This window comes from Culex quinquefasciatus, chromosome 3 (assembly GCF_015732765.1).
Source record: "Culex quinquefasciatus strain JHB chromosome 3, VPISU_Cqui_1.0_pri_paternal, whole genome shotgun sequence".
Lineage (NCBI taxonomy): Eukaryota > Metazoa > Arthropoda > Insecta > Diptera > Culicidae > Culex > Culex quinquefasciatus.
Genome location: NC_051863.1, coordinates 55,040,552 through 55,060,220, shown reverse-complemented (window position 1 = coordinate 55,060,220; position 19,669 = coordinate 55,040,552). Strand labels below are relative to the sequence as shown.

Below are 19,669 nucleotides of genomic sequence, written 5' to 3'. Positions count from 1 at the left end.
AGCTCGCGAGGCTCATAATACAAGGCAAACAGATTAGAGCAGAGAGAGAAAAAATCACAACAGTGTATGGGTGTGTGTTCACTCTGACAAAACAATTCACCTTCATTGTTTCGGCGCCGCAGCAAACATTTTTGGGGCTTTTCCGCCGCAGATTTTTTCGTTTTCTCTCTCGAGCGTTTCTTTTTTTTTTTTTGCTTATTTCTCGCTCTCTCATTTTTCACTCGCAAGTTAAATGTATGCATTGCAGTTGCACCGTCGCCGTCGAGTGCGTTAGCGATATTTTCTTTTTCGACTGCACATTTTTCATTTGCAGTGGCATAACTCAATTGACGCTACCTTGGAAAAAACGATAAGTACAATTTTGTACGGGCTTGTTTCTGTTTTTCAACGGTTTTATGGAATTCGAAACAATAATAACAACTTCATTTATTTAAAATTACTGCAAAAAAACTCAAATAAACTTCAACATTTCAAAACATGCGCTGAATTAAATCACCTACCAAATGAAACTATAAATAGTAAAATAATTTCTAGAAAAATATTTTCTGACTTGCTCAAAGTCGCAGAAAAATTTTCCTCCCTCGCATGCACATACCGTGAGAGAAAACAAATGCCTGGCGTGGTTTGCCTCGATTTTTCATCAACGCACAGTGATTGAAGTGGGCAAAAATAGGTTTGTTTACATTTTTCACAAATTTTCTAGTGAACGAGATTTTACTGTTCAGTATTTCTTTTATTTTAAAAGTTGTTTTGAAACTTGCAATATTGCTTAAGTTTGATTTGAAAACTTGTAACTTTTGGAGATCAGTTCAGACTCGATTATCCAAAGTTCGATTATCCGAAGGTTTGTATGGGACTTCGGATAATCGTATCACGAACATTTTTTGTGTTTTTTTTTTTCTTTCTATTTCTTGTTTCAAGCATCAAATTCGAGTTCTGCGAGCCCATTTTAGTCAAATTTGTATAGTTGATTGCCTACTAAATAATCAAATTTCTGTATTTCGTCACCGGCATATTGGTCGCCATCTTGGATTTAAGAATTTTAAATCATTTTAGCGTAGTTTAGGGGACATATTGCACACTTTGCACCAAATCCTCCACCCTTGCAAATCATAACTGCACACTCAATATTTGCAAACTTGAAATTAGACATTGAAAAAAAAATTTTTTTTTCGTGATTCGATTATCTGGAGTTTTGATTACCCGAAGTGAAATATTTCCTTGGCCTTCGGATAATCGAGTCTGGACTGTATAATACAAAAATCCACGAAGAAAAAAAATAAAACAGGACTGTGCGTCCCCACAAGCAGCGCATTAATCGAGAATCATGGCAACGTCCAGCAAAAAAAAAAGAAAAAAACACAAACAAATGTTAAATAATCCTTGAAAGCTTCGACTCGCTAATAAAAATGTGTACGCAAATCATGAGCCAGTAAAACTCTCGACATTCGGAAGAGATTTTAAAAGCAAAAAATGGTTTTTAGAATTAAAACTTTTCATTATGGAGTGATCTCTACGATCTCACATAATCGACTTTGATTTGCATATTTTGATTTGTCCATGCATTCATTCCTTATAACAAAAGTAGTCATTTTGCATCAATAGTTATCAATACAAGTCCCCATACTATTTTTTGTACCTTGAGAATGGACTTTCAGATTGATTTGTTGTCTTGGGCAAAGTTGTAGGTTAGAAGTTTCCGAAAAAAAGTAAACGGAAAAAAACCATTTTTTATTTAACTTTTTATGAGCATGAGCATGAGCATGAGCATGAGCATGAGCATGAGCATGAGCATGAGCATGAGCATGAGCATGAGCATGAGCATGAGCATGAGCATGAGCATGAGCATGAGCATGAGCATGAGCATGAGCATGATCATGAGCATGAGCATGAGCATGAGCATGAGCATAAGCATGAGCATGAGCATGAGCATGAGCATGAGCATGAGCATGAGCATGAGCATGAGCATGAGCATGAGCATGAGCATGAGCATGAGCATGAGCATGAGCATGAGCATGAGCATGAGCATGAGCATGAGCATGAGCATGAGCATGAGCATGAGCATGAGCATGAGCATGAGCATGAGCATGAGCATGAGCATGAGCATGAGCATGAGCATGAGCATGAGCATGAGCATGAGCATGAGCATGAGCATGAGCATGAGCATGAGCATGAGCATGAGCATGAGCATGAGCATGAGCATGAGCATGAGCATGAGCATGAGCATGAGCATGAGCATGAGCATGAGCATGAGCATGAGCATGAGCATGAGCATGAGCATGAGCATGAGCATGAGCATGAGCATGATTGACTGCCAATGAGCTGCTACTCCGTTATTGACAGATCAGCTGAAGTAAAACAATGAATTAAAAATTATCAGTGAGAGCCAACCATCCGTTCACTGTTTAACCCCTAAAGACCCCGACTTTATTAGTCAATACCGGCGCCCTCCCAAGAAGCCTGCAGTTCAACAAAAGGGAGGAATGTTATTCCGATAGCTGAAGTTGCAGACTCATCAAGCACATAGTTTTTCGCTTTGAACACTTAAACCAATTTTAATTCAACAACTCACACGACGTCGTGCCTCCCATTTAATGATGATGTAGTAAGAACTTTTTTGATTATATCAATTATAAAAAAAGGAACGAAAATGAACGTCACCACACCAGCGATGGAATAATCATCATCAAAAGAAAATCATTGGATGTTCATCAAGAGAAAAAATCCGAAAGGAGCATGGCTCTCCTCTCTCGCGCACGAAAGATCGGTAAAAGGAATCTAGAAAAATCATCATCTTGATTATTCGGCGGAACATCTTTTTCACTACTACACTTGCAAGTGTATCGTCAGACGTCGAAAAATGACCTGTTACATTTTGTAGAACGGCAATGTGTGTAAACAAAGTGAAATAAATACTTTTAAGTGATGCTGACAAGGAAATTCACAAAAAAATCATCAGCAGATTGATTTTCTTGGAGAATATTGGGAGCGATTTAGTTTTGCATGATTTTCCTCCTCTCTCTATCGCGGGTGAAGAAAGTTTGCAAGCGGAATTGATTTTTTTGCGATTATTCCATCCCTGCACCACACCATAAATTGAATAGATTTTTTCTGCTTAGGGGAAAGTGGGGCAAGTGTAACAAGCTAAGGAAACGCTCGTTATAACCCATTAAAAAGTTAAAAAATCTGTCGGATTTTATTATAATCATCTTATTCTAGGTCTTGATTAAGACTTTGCTAGAACAAGTTTTTAAAAAATCGTGTTTTTTAATGAAAAAAAAAATGATTCTAAATTTTTGATTTTCCGTACGTTCTGCTCAACTAGTGGGGCAAGACGAACAACCCGTTGGGGCAAGAGAAACAATGCATGAAAAAACATGTTAATTTGCTAACAAATGAACTGTTATCACTTAGATACAACAGATTAGAATATATTTGAAAGGTTTCTTCCATTTTTAGATTAAGTAATAATATTTTACTAATAATTTTATCGTTTTTACGAAAAAAATATTACTTAGATGATAAAAAGTAAATTTTCATAATATCACTATTTTTTGTAAGGACATTTTTTTAAACAATTGTTTATCAGTTTGTAAGTACTTTCATGTATTTATTTCCCAATAAAAAATGTTGTTGCCGCAATTCGTAATTTTTTCCATACTAAAAATCCATACCTGCCCCACCTGAAGAAGATTTTTTAAAAGCTCTCAACAAAAATAACCAAAAGTTAAATCATACTTTGTAATAGGTGCATGTCATTGGTAGGGACACTACTGATCTAGGAAAAATATCATTTTGATAGAATGAGTCTTAAAACGAACCCTAAGCCTTATTTTGTACATTCCAAATATTATAAGAAATCAAAGGTTTTGAAAAAAACTTCATTAAATCTTATGCCGCGAGGCGTTTACGTCGTTTTGGCGGTTATGTGGTAGAAGAATCAGCTAATTGCATTGCTAGCAACAATTCATCATTCTGGAAATAATCAAAATTTTAAAAATTACGGCCGTTCGAGCGATTGTTCCTCTTGCCCCATATGGTCGTCTTGCCCCACCTTCCCCTACGGACAAGCCAACCAGAATGAAACACGAAACAAAAAAGTTTTCTTTTCACACACAATGCCACACAATGGAACGCGCGACACTACCCAACAAATTGAACTGATTTTCTTCTGCTTGTGGGCAAGCCCCCAATTTTTTATTTTACTTTTTATCACTTAAAATTCAATTGTGTCCAAATACGTATTTTTCAACTGTCCAATTTTCTTATATGTTTCAGGGAACTAAATAATACATCTTCTGAGCAATAGTGCGAGATAGTTCAAATCTGGTTTAGGAGACATAATTTAAAAAAAAATAAGAAAATCTCTACAAAAAAATTACAAAAATCTTTACAAAAAAATGCAATGTTTAAAAATTGAAACTCTGAGGAAATTTTGTGATCTCTTCCATAAAAAGTAATGTTTAAATTATATAATCTAGCTTTGCTTTTCAAAAGGTCTAGAAATAGAAAATTTGCCTAATGTCAAAGTTTGATCCAAATTAGTTAAATTTTCCTAATGTTATAATTTGAACCAAATTAGTTAATTAGTTAAATATAATAAAATGGTTGAAAAGATTGCTCAGAAGAAACTTTTTAAACTTTAATTTGAAACTTTAAAGATCATGCTTCAAATTTATCTTTTTGCTTTTATCTTGAAAAATATTTCGAAAGAAATATTTTCATTTTTGCTTTATCAAAATAAGTTATTTCTTTTACTAGTCACTCTTAATGACTATATATGACTTAACATATCTTTTAAAAAATGTTTCATTCGAAAGTGTTCAATTTTCTTTACCCAACAAATGTTTTTTTTTTTCTTGACAAAGTTAAAGTCTAAAGTTTTTTAAGGTCCTATAAGCTATTGTGTTTCATATCTTTGAAGGCTCTTTAAAAAAAAATCAAGATATATTAACAACAACAAAAATGTGAATAACTTGCTTAATTGCTTACCTACACACTAGTTAAATTGGCATTGCAGTTTCTAAAGCTTTTGAAAATGTGAACTCAGTCAGCAATGCAATCAGCTGAGAGCATTTTTTTCGTTTCATCACAAATTGGCGAAAAATTGCCACTCCATCAAAAGGAGAACACAAATTTTTCTATGATTACCAGCAATTTATAAATCGATAATTGTATAAACAAAACTAGGTTTAACAAATTTCAGGCATAATTCCGATTTTTTTTAACAATTTCACCTAATATTATATGTAATTTGTTAAAAGCTTATAAACTTAGTTAACTAAATATAAAAATTGTTTTTTTTCTTTCAAAAGTATATTAGCTACTTAAGTGATCCCGAACAGACGGTAATAACTAAATTCATGCCATTTCAATAACAAATACTGTTAAAATAATAGAAAGTGTTATGGAAAATTCTTGCAAAATCCATTTTTGCATAAGAGTTCAATAACAATTTATGTTACCATAACAAAGTTTGTTATAGGTCTGATATTGGTTGAAAGCCAAAACAACTTTGGAATAACGTTTTTTGTTATGGACGAATACCTTCTATACTGTTATAGGGATGATTGGATTAGTTGTTAAAATAACAAAAAATAATAACAAAGATTTGTTCGAAGAATAACTGAAAGTATTATTAGTCTGTTATTACAATAACAATCCAATAACAAAAAAAAACATAACGTCGAATAACAAATCTTGTTATAAATAACATAAAATGTTATTGCCCTAGTATTTTCAAATATCAAAAAATGTTATTCCCAAGCTATTTCCGTCTGCTCGGGATGGTATATTAAACGTACAAATAAAGTTTGAACATCTTAAATATGATTTCAACAAGAAAAACTATGAATATCAAAGTCACTCAAGAATTTAAACTAAGAATTTTTAACTTAACTATTTTTCAAAACACTATTGAAAAAACTTGTTCTCTAAAATAGTCCACGGACTTTGTGTGGCCTACCCCGGTACATGTTTTGAAAATAATAATCTTGAGAAAAACCTTACCTGTTAGAACATATTCCAAAAACAAATTGAAATCCTAGAGCAGTTCTCTAGGATTTCGGTCATTCGATTTTTTTTGTATTTTTTAATCCGACTGAAACTTTTTTGGTGCCTTCGGTATGCCCAAAGAAGCCATTTTGCATCATTAGTTTGTCCATATAATTTTCCATACAAATTTGGCAGCTGTCCATACAAAAATGATGTATGAAAATTCAAAAATCTGTATCTTTTGAAGGAATTTTTGATCGATTTGTCGGCAAAGTTGTAGGTATGGATACGGACTACACTAGAAAAATAATACGGTAAAAAAATTTGGTGATTTTTATTTAACTTTGTCACTAAAACTTGATTTACAAAAAACACTATTTTTATTTTTTTATTTTTGATATGTTTTAGAGGACATAAAATGCCAACTTTTCAGAAATTTCCAGGTTGTGCAAAAATCATTGACCGAGTTATGAATTTTTAATCAATACTGTTTTTCAAAAATCGAAATTTTGTCGTAAAAATTTTCAACTTCATTTTCGATGTAAAATTAAATTTGCAATCAAAAGTACTTTAGTGAAATTTTGATAAAGTGCACCGTTTTCAAGTTATAGCCATATTTAAGTGATTTTTTGAAAATAGTCGCAGTTTTCATTTTAAAATTAGTGCACATGTTTGCCCAGTTTTGAAAAAATATTTTTGAAAAGCTGAGAAAATTCTCTATATTTTGCTTATTCGACTTTGTTGATACGACCTTTAGTTGCTGAGATATTGCAATGCAAGGTTTAAAACAGGAAAATTGATGATTTCTAAGTCTCACCCAAACAACCCACCATTTTCTATCGTCAATATCTTAGCAACTAATGGTCCGATTTTCAATGTTAATATATGAAACATTTGTGAAATTTTCCGATCTTTTCGAAAAAAATATTTTCAAAATTTTCAAATCAAGACTAACATTTCAAAAAGGCCAAACATTCAATATTACGCCCTTTTAAAATGTTAGTCTTGATTTGAAAATTTTGAAAATATTTTTTTCGAAAAGATCGGAAAATTTCACAATTGTTTCATATATTAACATTGAAAATCGGACCATTAGTTGCTGAGATATTGACGATAGAAAATGGTGGGTTGTTTGGGTGAAACTTAGAAAACATCAATTTTCCTGTTTTTAAACCTTTGCATTGCAATATCTCAGCAACTAAAGGTCGTATCAACAAAGTCCGAATAAGCAAAATATAGAGAATTTTCTCAGCTTTTCAAAATATTTTTCAAAACTGGGCAAACATGTGCACTAATTTTAAAAAATGAAAAACTGCGACTATTTTCAAAAAAGTCACTTAAATATGGCTATAACTTGAAAACGGTGCACTTTATCAAAATTTCACTAAAGTACTTTTTGATTGCAAATTTGATTTTACATCGAAAAATGAAGTTGAAAAATTTTACGACCAAAATTTCGATTTTTTGAAAAAATCAGTATTGATTAAAAAATTCATAACTCGGTCAATGATTTTTTGCACAACCTGGAAATTTCTGAAAAGTTGGCATTTTATGTCCTCTAAAACATATCAAAAAAAAAAAATTAAAAATAGTGTTTTTTTGCAAATCAAGTTTTAGTGATAAAGTTAAATAAAAATCATCCCAAACCGTGTATTATTTTTCCAGTGTAGTCCGTATCCATACCTACAACTTTGCCGAAGACACCAAATCGATCAAAAATTCCTTCAAAAGATACAGATTTTTGAATTTTCATACATCATTTTTGTATGGACAGCTGCCAAATTTGTATGGAAAATTATATGGACAAACTAATGATGCAAAATGGCTTCTTTGGGCATACCGAAGGCACCAAAAAAGTTTCAGTCGGATTAAAAAATACAAAAATTAAAATTGAAGAAAAAAGACCGATTTCGTAGAGAATTGCTCCCTATCAAAGACACCCTGGTTTACGGTATGTGTAAATATTATTAAATTAAATGAAGCCCCTGCATGCTTGACTAAAGTTCCCATATATTTTATGTTGGCGACTTGTGTAAATATCAGGTTCAATGTACATTTGTGAAAAAATTCCCTTCAATTTTTGACACCATGAAAGGAGACGTAGTGAAAATTGATTAAATAACGTCATGATTCGAATTCCCGGACGCTTCGAAACCCGGACACTTCATCATGTTTTACCAATTATTTGGATATAAGTTCGCATTATGAATGTCAAAACTGTGTTATTTGATGAATTCCAACATCATTTGTCATTTAAAGTTTGTTTGAACGCTGTAGTTAATGCCAAAACAATTAAATATAATAAAATTATAAGTTTACCAAAAATGCGAAACATTTCACTTGAAGTATTTCATAGGCGTTCGAAGCACCGGGAAGGCACAGCAGAAATTTATGGTTTCGATTTTCTTAAATTCTAGCTTATTTTCATATAAACTATCTATTGTTTTGATGTTAACAGCTTATTTGAGACCTAAAGAATGCCATTCACAAACATTTCAGTCCAAATTTGTGCGATTCATAAGTAAATTCGAGTGTCCGGAATTCGAAGCAAAAGTGTCCGGATTTCGAATCAGCATTTATTAGTGTCCGGAATTCGAAGCACAACAAGTCATTTTAATTTTAAAATTCTGATGAAAAATTGTCAGAAAAGACATATTTTGCATGCATTTTCTTGAAACTGTTTGTTTATACTACATCCTTATGATATTTCTACATTTCCAACTTATTACATGTTTTTTGCCAGCTATAACAAACATGATATGCTACTAAGTGTCCGGATTTCGAATCATGACGTTATATCAATGAACGATTATTCATGACTTTTGAGTAATTAGAAGTTTGTTCATGAACTTTTCCCCTCTACAAATGCAAACAAAATATTTACAAGTGATATTGCAGTTTGTCTCAAATCCTCGAAGTTAATCAATTGATTAGTTCATTCATCGATATCTCAAAGGCAAAAACTGACTTTTTTTTGAAAATATTAAAATATATCATGTCATAAACGAAGAGACAATTTTTTCTACATTTAGATGCTGATTTTTTGCGACTTTTTACTTATCAGATTTGCAGTTTACAGCTATCAAAACTACTTTTTCCGATTCGTTGGTGAAGGTTGTCTGAATCAACATGACTCGTCGCGTCCCGGCGCAAAACGCCGGCAATATTGCCCTACCTGCGGCTCAAGCAGGCAAAAAAGTGGGAATTTCCAAAAGGAAGGTTGAGGCCTCAACTGATGGCCAAAAAACGGGAATTTCCAAAAGGAAGGTGCTTTTGGAAGTGACATCGAACAGCAAAAAGACGAAAAAGAGCGACGGTACTGTACCGATGGATGAGGAGGAGGAGAACTCTTCGTCGCACGAGGAGCAGCTATTGAAGAACAACAAGTTTGCTGGACTGCCTGACGAGGACCAGGTAGCGGAAGCAAAGGAGAATGAAGTGAAACAGCGAAAGGAGAAACTGCCTCCTTTTTATGTGAGGCAATCAGCAGCAACGATCGACTTTCGTGCGGGGCTGGTTGAACTCATCAAGTCTGGGAAAGTCCAAGGCAACATTCGTCTGTGTCAGGACGGATTTAAGGTGCTGGTGCAATCCAGGCAGCACTATCAACTGGTCAAGGATTACTTGACCGAAAACGAGGCGGAGTACTTTACCCATGATGTCGTCATGGATAAGCCGTACAAAATCGTCGTCAGAGGTCTGTACGACATGCCAGTGGAGGAATTAGCTGCCGAGCTAAAAGTTTTGAAACTGGATGTGTTGGCCGTGCACAAAATGAGCCGACGCAACAAAGACATCAAGTACCGTGACCAGCTCTACCTGCTGCATTTGGCTAAGGGATCGACGACGCTTCCTGAGCTGAAGGCAATCCGAGCGGTTTTCAACATTATCGTGTCGTGGGAGCGATACCGACCAGTGCATCGTGACGTCACACAATGCTTCAACTGCCTGGGTTTCGGGCACGGAGGTAAGAACTGCCACCTGAAGCGTCGTTGCGCCAAATGTGGTACCGATGCGCACATCACATCCCAGTGCATCCAAGATTCGCTGGTGAAGTGCCTCAACTGCAACGGTGAGCACTCGTCAACCGACCGAAAGTGCCCCAAGAGAGCTGAGTTCGTGAAAATTCGGCAGCAAGCATCGACGAAGAATCAGCCTCAGCGTCGTAGAACTCCTCCAGCCCTGGTGGAGCAAAATTTTCCACCTCTTCAACCGCGACGCCAGGTCCCGAACTTGGCACCGTTGCCGTTGGATCCCAGGAAGAGAGCTGAGATGAATCATCCACGGCCGGGTTCCAGCCAGGAGCCGAGACCGCCACCACCGGGCTTCAGCCAGGAGCCAAGACCAACCCAAGAACCAGCAGTTGAGGAAAATGGTAATGATCTTTACACCTCAACCGAACTCCTCAATATTTTCAAACAGATGTCCGCTGCACTGCGTGGATGCAAAACCAAGACCCAGCAGATTGAAGTGCTGACCTCGTTCGTCATCCAGTATGGATCGTAGGTCCCTCAAGCTGCTGAATTGGAACGCTTGCTCCATTAGGAGGAAGAACTTAGAGCTGGTGGATTTTCTTCGCGAGAAGGAGATCGACGTAGCTGCCATCACGGAAACTCATCTGAAGCCCGGTGAAAAAGTTTATCTGCAAAACTACAAGATCGCGACGCAGCTCGATAGGACCACCTCTGGAGGAGGAGGTGTGCTTGTCGCTGTTCATCGTGATCTCAAGCCACGCCGGCTGCCACACTTCAAGCTGGACATCATCGAGGCCGTTGGGGTGGAAATTCCCACTTCGGTTGGCCCAGTACTCTTCATTGCTGCATACTGCCCACGTCAGGTGAATTCCAGAGATGGTTCAGCAGCAAAACTGAAGAGCGATATCCAGAAGCTGACACGGCGGAGCGCAAAGTACATCATCGCTGGTGACCTCAACGCGAAGCATGAAGTTTGGGGCAACAGCAGGAGGAATCGGAACGGAGTGATTCTGCACAACGATCTGCAAAACGGATACTACAACGTTGTGAGTCCGGATCGTCCAACGAGGGTGGCTCGGTCTGGGAATCACTCAATCATCGACTTCTTCATTACCAATATGGCTGAGAACGTGGCTCATCCTGAGGTGTTTGAAGAGTTGAGTTCTGATCACTATCCGGTGGTTGTGGAGGTTGGAGCTTCCGTTACTCCGCAGCGGCAACCAACCCGGAAAGATTACCACAACGTTGACTGGCAGCAGTTTCAGCAAGTGGTAGACAGCAACATCGACTATGATCAACACCCGGAAACTTCTGCTGATATTGATCGTTCGCTGGAGGTGATCCAGCAGGCTATCAACCAAGCAGAGGCTGCCAACGTTCGGGAGGTTCCTGTTAATTTTAAGGTAACTGATATTGACGTAGATACTAAACACTTGATTAGACTTAGGAATGTTTATAGGAGACAATATCAACGGACTGGGGACTATGACAAAAGATTTCAGTGAACAATTTGAACAAAATCATACAAGACCGACTTGACAATATCAGAAATCAAGAATTTTCAAAACATGTAAGCCAGCTTGGGAATTATTCAAAACCATTTTGGAAACTTTCAAAAGTTCTTAAAAACAAACCAAAGCCTATTCCTCCTCTTATTGTTGAGGATTCTCCTTTGATTACATCCGAGGAAAAGGCAAATGCACTTGGGCTTCATTTTGTTAGTTCACATAATCTTGGCGCTTCCATGACCAGCCGTAAAGAAACATCAGTTGCCAATAGTATTTCAACAATCAATGACTCTACCTTTGAATTTCCTGCAGATTCCCATGTTTCTGGTGAGGAAGTCAAAGTTGCAGTTAAACAAATGAAAAATATGAAAGCTCCAGGCTTTGATAACATTTTAATCTAGTGTTGAAAAAACAGAGTGATCAGTTCTTTCAACATCTAGCCAATATTTTCAATAAATGTTTGCAACTTGGTTACTTCCCCACCAATTGGAAACTGGGCAAAGTCATACCAATTTTGAAGCCTCAAAAGATCCAACATCGCCAACAAGTTATCGTCCCATTAGTCTTTTGAGTAGTCTGTCCAAACTCTTTGAGAAGGTCATCTATTCAAGGCTTTTGGATTTTACCAACGATAATAATATAATTTTGAATGAGCAGTTTGGCTTCCGAAAGGGACATAATACTGCTCATCAGCTTACGAGAGTAACTAAAATCATCAAGCAGAACAAGCTTGAGTCTAAATCAACTGCTATGGCTTTGTTGGATGTTGAGAAGGCTTTTGACAATGTTTGGCATGATGGTTTGATACATAAACTGTATTTATACGGTTTTCCAATGTATCTTATCAAAATTATCCAGCACTATCTTTCGGAGAGATCGTTCAGGTTTTTCTGAATGGGATTGCTTCTGGATTATTCAACATTGATGCTGGGGTTCCCCAAGGAAGTATTCTTGGCCCACTTCTGTACAATATTTTTACATCTGATTTGCCTACTCTTCCTGGTAATGGTGTGTTGTCACTTTTGCTGATGACACTGCCGTTATTTATAAGGGTAAAATAACCAGATATTTAGTTGGCCGTCTTCAGAAGGGTCTTGACGTTCTTTCCGAATACTTTGGCGACTGGAAAATTCGCATAAATGCAGCCAAAACTCAAACCATCATTTTTCCACTTTCCAAATCGGCCAGATTTGCCCCAAAGGATGATGTTTTGATTAAAATGAATGATGTTTCAATACCCTGGTCAAAGGAAGTTGTCTATTTAGGTCTCATACTTGACTCGAAACTATTGTTTCGGCAGCATGTAGATAAAATATTGAACAAGTGCAGCATTCTCATCAGGTGTTTGTATCCTTTAATTAACAGAAAATCAAAGCTATCTTTGAAAAATAAGCTAGCAGTTTACAAACAAATAATTTACCCCGTTATTGAGTATGCAGTACCTGTTTGGGAGTGTTGCGCTAGAACTCATAAATTGAAGCTCCAGCGTGTCCAAAACAAGGTACTCAAAATGGTTTTGAATGTTCCTGGCTGGACAAGATCAAGTGAGGTTCATGAATTAGCAGAAGTAAAAATGTTGGATCAGAAGATTCAAGAAAAATGTTTGAAATTCAGGGAAAAATGTGCTATTCTGAATACCCCTTGATTCAAGGATTGGTTTAGTTTATTGTAAGTTTAAGTTAGTTTTAAGTTAGGTTATGTTTTCTTAAATTTTTTTTTCCTCATTGTACTTAGTGTTACAAAAATGATAAATCATATACTTTTAAAGTTAAGAAAATGAACAGTGTTTAAATCACGAAAATCAAACTAAAGCTGAAGAGCCACAGCTGACCACTTATTATGTAAACCAAATGTAATTATTATAAGAAAGATTCAATAAAGTATATTTAAAAAAAAAAAAAAAAAAAAAACTACTTTTTCCTGGAAATCATCAAAAAGTAGTTTGATTGCTAACTTTTACTTGAGCCATTGACTACATTGAGAAGGCCGAGCTTTTTAAAACTTAAAAAATCTCAGATATGAGAGAATTTTAAAGTTTTTTTGTAAAATTCATCTAAATTCAGGTAAACTTAAAAAAAATGCTAAAAATCATAATTCGTTTCTGAAAAATAGAATTGAGACAAAAACTGAGACTTGAGTCCTTTTTAAATGGCATGTTTAAGCTTATAATATGGTGTTTTTCCTCAAATTAATCCCACTGTGCCTCCCCCGACCCAAGCAAGCAACGGTGGCCACCGGCAATGCCTCTGCAGCTACTTCGTTCAAGGTCCACGCCAAGACCTCACCTTGGGCATGCCGCGGCGTGGTGGCCACCACCCGTGGGTCTTGTTTTCCGACTCAAATTGCATGGCCGCGCGGTTGGTATTTGTGTAGATTTTCAGTCGTCCGGTGAGTGAGTGCGATAACGCGCGCGGTTTTTCCGACATTTTTTTTCACGAAAATTTGTGTCGCTCCTAATCCTGAAAGTGCAACGGGATTCGAGGATTTTTTTTGATTTGGGAGGGAACAAAATTCCCTCACGAGTTCCGGATTACCCAAGGGGACAATAGTGTACGGTTGGTTCTTTTTTTTTTTTTTGGACTCGTGACGCTCATCAATCATTCAGAATTTGATCCTATTAGTGGGATGCCCGCGATGAAAGGTTCTACGAAATGGACCATCCGGCGACGCGGATCAACCCCTAAAAACGTGTGAAATCTGGACTTTGTCAGATTGGCTGGAATGTGATGAGATTAAAAGCAATCAGTGATGGCAATTTTGTCATGAAATTATCTTTGTTTCTTCATCAAATTAAACAAAAAAAGGAAAATTGTCTGTGAAATGTTCTTCTAGTTTCACATTTTGTTGTGAATTCTTCTGAACCTGAAGATTTGTTGAGTGATTTCATCAAAAGTAAGTTATTTTTTGTGAAACCCTTCTCATAGCTATGATATTTCCTCACCCCCTCGCTTGTTAAAGCTCCGTTATCAGCGCCATATGTGTGAGTGCATGCGAGTGTGTTATTTATTGCTTTTTTTTAATTCATACGCGAATATTTTCACCGCCGCCTTGTTCGGGGCGGTCGATCGAGTGAATAAACGGAAAACTGCGATCGAAAACATGCAAAAGCAATGAAAAAAAAATCGACGTCAGCGCAGCGGTGTTGTTCCGATCAAAACAAGCGGGAAATAACTAGTCGGAGCAAGGGGGTGCTTTGAGCGAGGGGAAAATGTTTTGTTTCTTGGGGTAGGCAAGAAAAAATTTTTGAACAGGGTCGTTCAAAGGTTTTGTAAAAGTAATAATATTGATTGAATTTTTTTCAATCTTCATGCATAAAGAGCAAGTCTTATTATGAATCCAAACATGATTAAAGTTTTGCAAAAAACTCATGCTTTGGCATGAAATTGCAAAACATTATAAAATCTTTTAAAGTTTTAAAACTGATTAAAATAATCTATTTTAAACGCCTCCAGAATATGGTATTTGAAAAACACAGTATTCTTGTCATTAATAACATTAAGAGGCAATTCTGATTCTGCTCGGTATGTTCTAGAGGTCGTATCGAGGTGATCCGATTTTGATAAAACTTTCAGCGTTTGTTTTTCTAAACAAGAGATGAACTCATGCCTAATATGAACCCTCTACGACAAAGGGAAGCGGGGTACAACGGGCATTGAAATTTGAGGTTCAAAAAACATAACAAATCTTAAAATTGCTCGTATTTTCGGAACACTTTCAACTCTCTTAGTTGCATTCGAAATGTCTTTTAAAGCACGTCAAAATGTGCTATATACATCCAGGATTGGTTTGACTTTTTCTAATAGCTTTGGCAAATTACTACACCCAGAACTGGACATCGGCATACGAGAGGATAAAGAGCACGATTCGGTAGTAAAATGGTACTGTGTGCGGACTGAGAGAATAAATCCCGAAATTACCGAGAGTACTTTACTCCTGGGTTCATTTTCCAAAAAAGTTCATCTATCAAAAAAAAAGTACCGGTACCGAGACTCAAACCCAAGACCTTCGGCATATTGAACCGTGCCTTTGCCGTATGGGCCATCTTGGTTCGGTAACTAAACGGCGGTCATTTGTCCATATAAGCCACTCAATAGGATTTTTTCTTTTTTTTTTTGTTGGGTTGAGACCACTGCGACCATGACTTTGATCTATTGCGGTATACCCATGCACTAGTTGCGGTATAGGATGAACTGTTCCAATGCACGAATGAACACGCGAGAGGACTATACTCTCGCAAAATAGCACTTTCCTCACGTTTCTTTTCGTGAGGACTATCCCCTCGTTCTTTAATTTTGGGTGTACTAAAAATGGATTCTTTAATACTTTAATAACTTTTTGCAACAGCCATACAGCAATCGCCTTTTGCCTTCCTCACCTTACTGAGGAAAGGCTATAAAATCACTCGAAAAACTAAATTTTTAATTTAACCTCTTAGACCCACTTTCATGTATACTTATCGACTCAGAATCACATTCTGAGCAAATGTCTGTGTGTGTGTGGTGGGATGTTGATAAAAAAATTGCACTGGGTTATCTCGGCACTGCACAGCAAAAAAAGTAGTAAAACGCATGCATGTAAAAATGGGTTGTGTAATTATTTTTGTGTAATATTAAGTAATTTACATAGAACACCCGCGCCTGATTTTGCCTAACATCAATTACACTAACAATGTGTAATATTATACACATTTTTAATCAATACTGCATTCGCGTAATGTTAGCCTTGCAGCTGTCAAAATGTCCAAATAGTTTTCAAATCTCACGAATCAAAACAACGCAGTAGATTTTGAAATTGATTTTAAAGTCAAGAATTTGATTAGTTTGAGGATGAAAACTTTATTCATAGATGGCATCTACCAACCCCGGAAACGGAAAAGCTTGTCTTGCTGTACAGGTAAGTGTTGTTACTTTTATCGAATTAAAAAAACTCATACTTTATCACTACTTTTAGAACCTGTTTTGTCTCGCAACCTTCCAGAATCTCCAACTTATGGCCATATACCAACTACGAGGTGTTTTCGATACCTTCTCGTTCCTCAGCCCTGGCTGTCAATCGTCGTAACCATCGAATCTTTCAAGGCCGGTTCCGGCGATGTACTCGCCAGGAGACAGCCCAACGCAAACAAGGTAAAAGTAAGTGATCGCGAGGTTCCTTGCCAAAGCCGGAAGCTGACGATTGAATGTGGTGGCTTTTAAGGTCCCGGTGGAACCAATTCTGTCACAAGAAACGACAAGTTAGCTGGTCACCGACGGAAAAGTTAAAAAATAATCTTTTTTTTTTGCCGCAGCTTGATCATTTGAGCGGCCAACATTCTGGTTGACATCATATCACCTTTTGAAGGAAAAAAGGCTGTTCCAATCAAGCAAAACAACTGGTGGAGGGCTCTGACCAGCTGGAATGTGCTGTTGTAAACGAACAGCCGGACACCAAGGACTCGACATCATCATCAGCACCACTTTGATCACCCTTGATTTTTCCTTGCCAAAAAGGGCCACCCCAAGCAAGGAGGCGAATGGTAAGTAAGTATATTTTGTTGACGTGTTTGATACAATTTTATTCCTTGAATTTTACAGGGAATGCCAGTGCCTGACCTCCACAATCGCTGGACTCGATCCGATTTTCGCCGAGCAAGTCTCGTGGCGGGGTTGCTGCGGGGACGGATAGCTATAGCTATCGGTATGGCTCCCGAATTCCTTCGCCGACGGCTTCGAGCGGAATCGAAAGTAGGTCGAAAGCAAGGCCTGGCTGGCTGAGAACTACACAAGCGGACGCACCTGCTGCAACAAACCGACAAGCTGCTCCGAGAGCTGCGCAAGCTGGACAACCAAAAGGGTCGCGAAATGTACTAAAAGACGTTATTCGCGTGACCGATGGGTAAGAAGACACTCCGCAGTTCTTCCTTAACAACATTGTACGGAGCGAATACAACTGTGACTAGCGGCGGGACATTCTGTCGGAGTTCGTGTTTTATCCGCTCTTTTCCGGGTGACGGTGAACAACAAGACGGACGGTGGTTTGGCCCGTTGTCGGACAAAGTCGTCGTGGGCGGTACTTGTTTGGCAAGCTTGGTACGAGGGTCGCGCCGCGCGGACGTTCCTCTCGCTGTAGTGAGTATTTTTCGTTAAAGTTGAACAAAAGCTTTATTTTAAAATCTTTCTCTCCACAGCTACGAGGATCACAACATTTTCGAGGACTTCATGATGCGCATTTTTTGTCCCACTCTGCCGCAGGGTACGGTTACGGCCGGTGGTGGTGGCAACCCTGCAGGATCTACGACCGGAGGTGCCCCGCTGGCGGCCGCTCTCATCACAGCCGGACATCCTCTGAGAGTGAGTTTGGTTAGTTGTGAATTGATCAGCACAAGATAAATTTCTAACCCGTCCAGGAAGAATCCGGTTCCGACAGAAGTAGATAATAACGACCTTGGTAAACTTAGCTGCAACTGATTTGTGATCGCCACCGAAACAGACAAAAAAATCACTGCAATAAATCAGATTTATAAGAAAAATTGTTTGTTTATGTTTGGCTTGACATTTCTAGCAAAAGAACCAATTCGATATCTATCCCTACACTCAAAATGGGCATTGTGTAATATTACACGATTATAAGAGTACATTCATAGATGTAATTTTAAGTGATTTTTTTCACAAAGGTGATGTGCATGCTTTTGCATGCGATTTTACCATCGGATTTTTTTCTGTGTGGCTGAACCGATTTGGACCGTATTGGTCTCATTCGATCTGTCATGGGGTCCCATAAGTCGCTATTTAAAATTTTAAAGTAGTTTAGTAAAGTACTTCAAAAGTTATGCTTAAAAACGATTCTAGTTGGATTCTAGTAAAAGTCCGGAAGATTGTAAAAAGGGTGGTTTTTGTAAGAAACCCCGTCATGTTATACATTTTTAGAAAGGTTTTCGAAAGACCTTTCCAACGAGTTCAAAAGATTGAAGATCTGACAACCCTATCAAAAGTTATAAGCACTTAAGTGTTATATATGCACTTTTTAGAGACTGGATCTCATATATTTCGATGAAAACGTTGTTCGGATCTATCATACGACCTGTCGTTGGATAGGTATCCAAAAGATCTTTTCAACGATTCAAAGATTGAAGATCTGACAACCCTATCTAAAGTTATAAGCACATAAGTGCCCTGAATTATGAAGATCTGACTACCCAATCTGATGGTATGAATAATGAATCAAGTTGATAGAACACTAAAAGGTCCGCCCTTTTTTATCTATTTTGGAAAGCATTACCCTCTAAATGTGAGGAAGGCACCAACCACCTGAAGGTGGATTAAGTAACGTTTTTCTTATAGTTTTGTGATTTTTCTATAACAAACATTAAACAACGGTAACTTTTGCCCTGTAGGCCAACAAGACGACACTTTTTGGTTTCAATTTTGACATATTCGAAATCCTCGGAAAATTCCACGTTAGATTGAGGTGTAGGAGTCTGAACTGTACATCCACCAACTCACACGAAATCGGAAAAAGTTGCCCGACCCCTCTTCGATTTTCGTGAACCTTTGTTCTAAGGGGTAATTTTGATCCGTGATCATGAATCCGAGGTCCATTTTTCGATATCTCGTGACGATGGGGCGGTACGACCCCTTTCATTTTTTCTGGATTTTTACTAAGACACGTTTTTCAGTGATTTGTAGCTCTCAACCGCGAAGAGATAGAAATTTTGTGTCAAAGGGACTTTTGTGTAAAATTAGACGCCCGATTTGATGACGTACTCAAAATTCCGAGAAAACATATTTTTCATCAAAAAAAAAAATTAAAAAATAGTTTTAAAACCGCTGCCATTTCCCGTTACTCAACTGTCAAAAATCGTGAGACATGTCTTTTTATGGGAAATTTAATGTACTTTTTGAATCTGAAATAAGCCAAAAGAGTATTTTTTTCATTGAGAACAAAATTTTTCATTTTAAAATAACGTGTTTTTTCTAACTTTGGAGGGTTACATTTTAGAGTGTAACAATGTTCTACAAAATTGTAGAATAGACAAAAACAAAAATTTTGATATATGGACATAAGGGGTTTGCATGTATTCTTCACAAGTTATCAGAATTTTATAAAAAAGTTTTTTGGAAAAGTTATGATTTTAACAATTTTTTACCAGTTTTTCGAATTTTTAACCCCATAAACTCAATCGTGTGATTTTGAAATTTTTTTTTCTGAAAGTTC

At 37.1% G+C, this 19,669-nt stretch overlaps 2 protein-coding genes and 1 long non-coding RNA gene across 3 annotated transcripts in view; 2 read left to right on the top strand and 1 right to left on the bottom strand.

The window, feature by feature from the left end:
- Nucleotides 1-19,669, bottom strand: part of LOC6048632 (galactokinase) — a 112,334-nt gene that overhangs the window by 67,154 nt on the left and 25,511 nt on the right. The gene's annotated exons all lie outside the window — the stretch shown is intronic.
- Nucleotides 16,476-17,141, top strand: LOC6052616. The gene is made up of 3 exons (XR_005278456.1): nucleotides 16,476-16,602; nucleotides 16,764-16,995; nucleotides 17,050-17,141. It is a non-coding gene; the product is annotated as an uncharacterized LOC6052616 (long non-coding RNA).
- Nucleotides 17,347-18,081, top strand: LOC119768954. The gene is made up of 3 exons (XM_038260797.1): nucleotides 17,347-17,350; nucleotides 17,415-17,583; nucleotides 17,643-18,081. Exons 1-3 carry the CDS (start codon nucleotides 17,347-17,349, stop codon nucleotides 17,842-17,844), a joined length of 375 nt encoding a protein of 124 aa, XP_038116725.1. The 3' UTR covers nucleotides 17,845-18,081.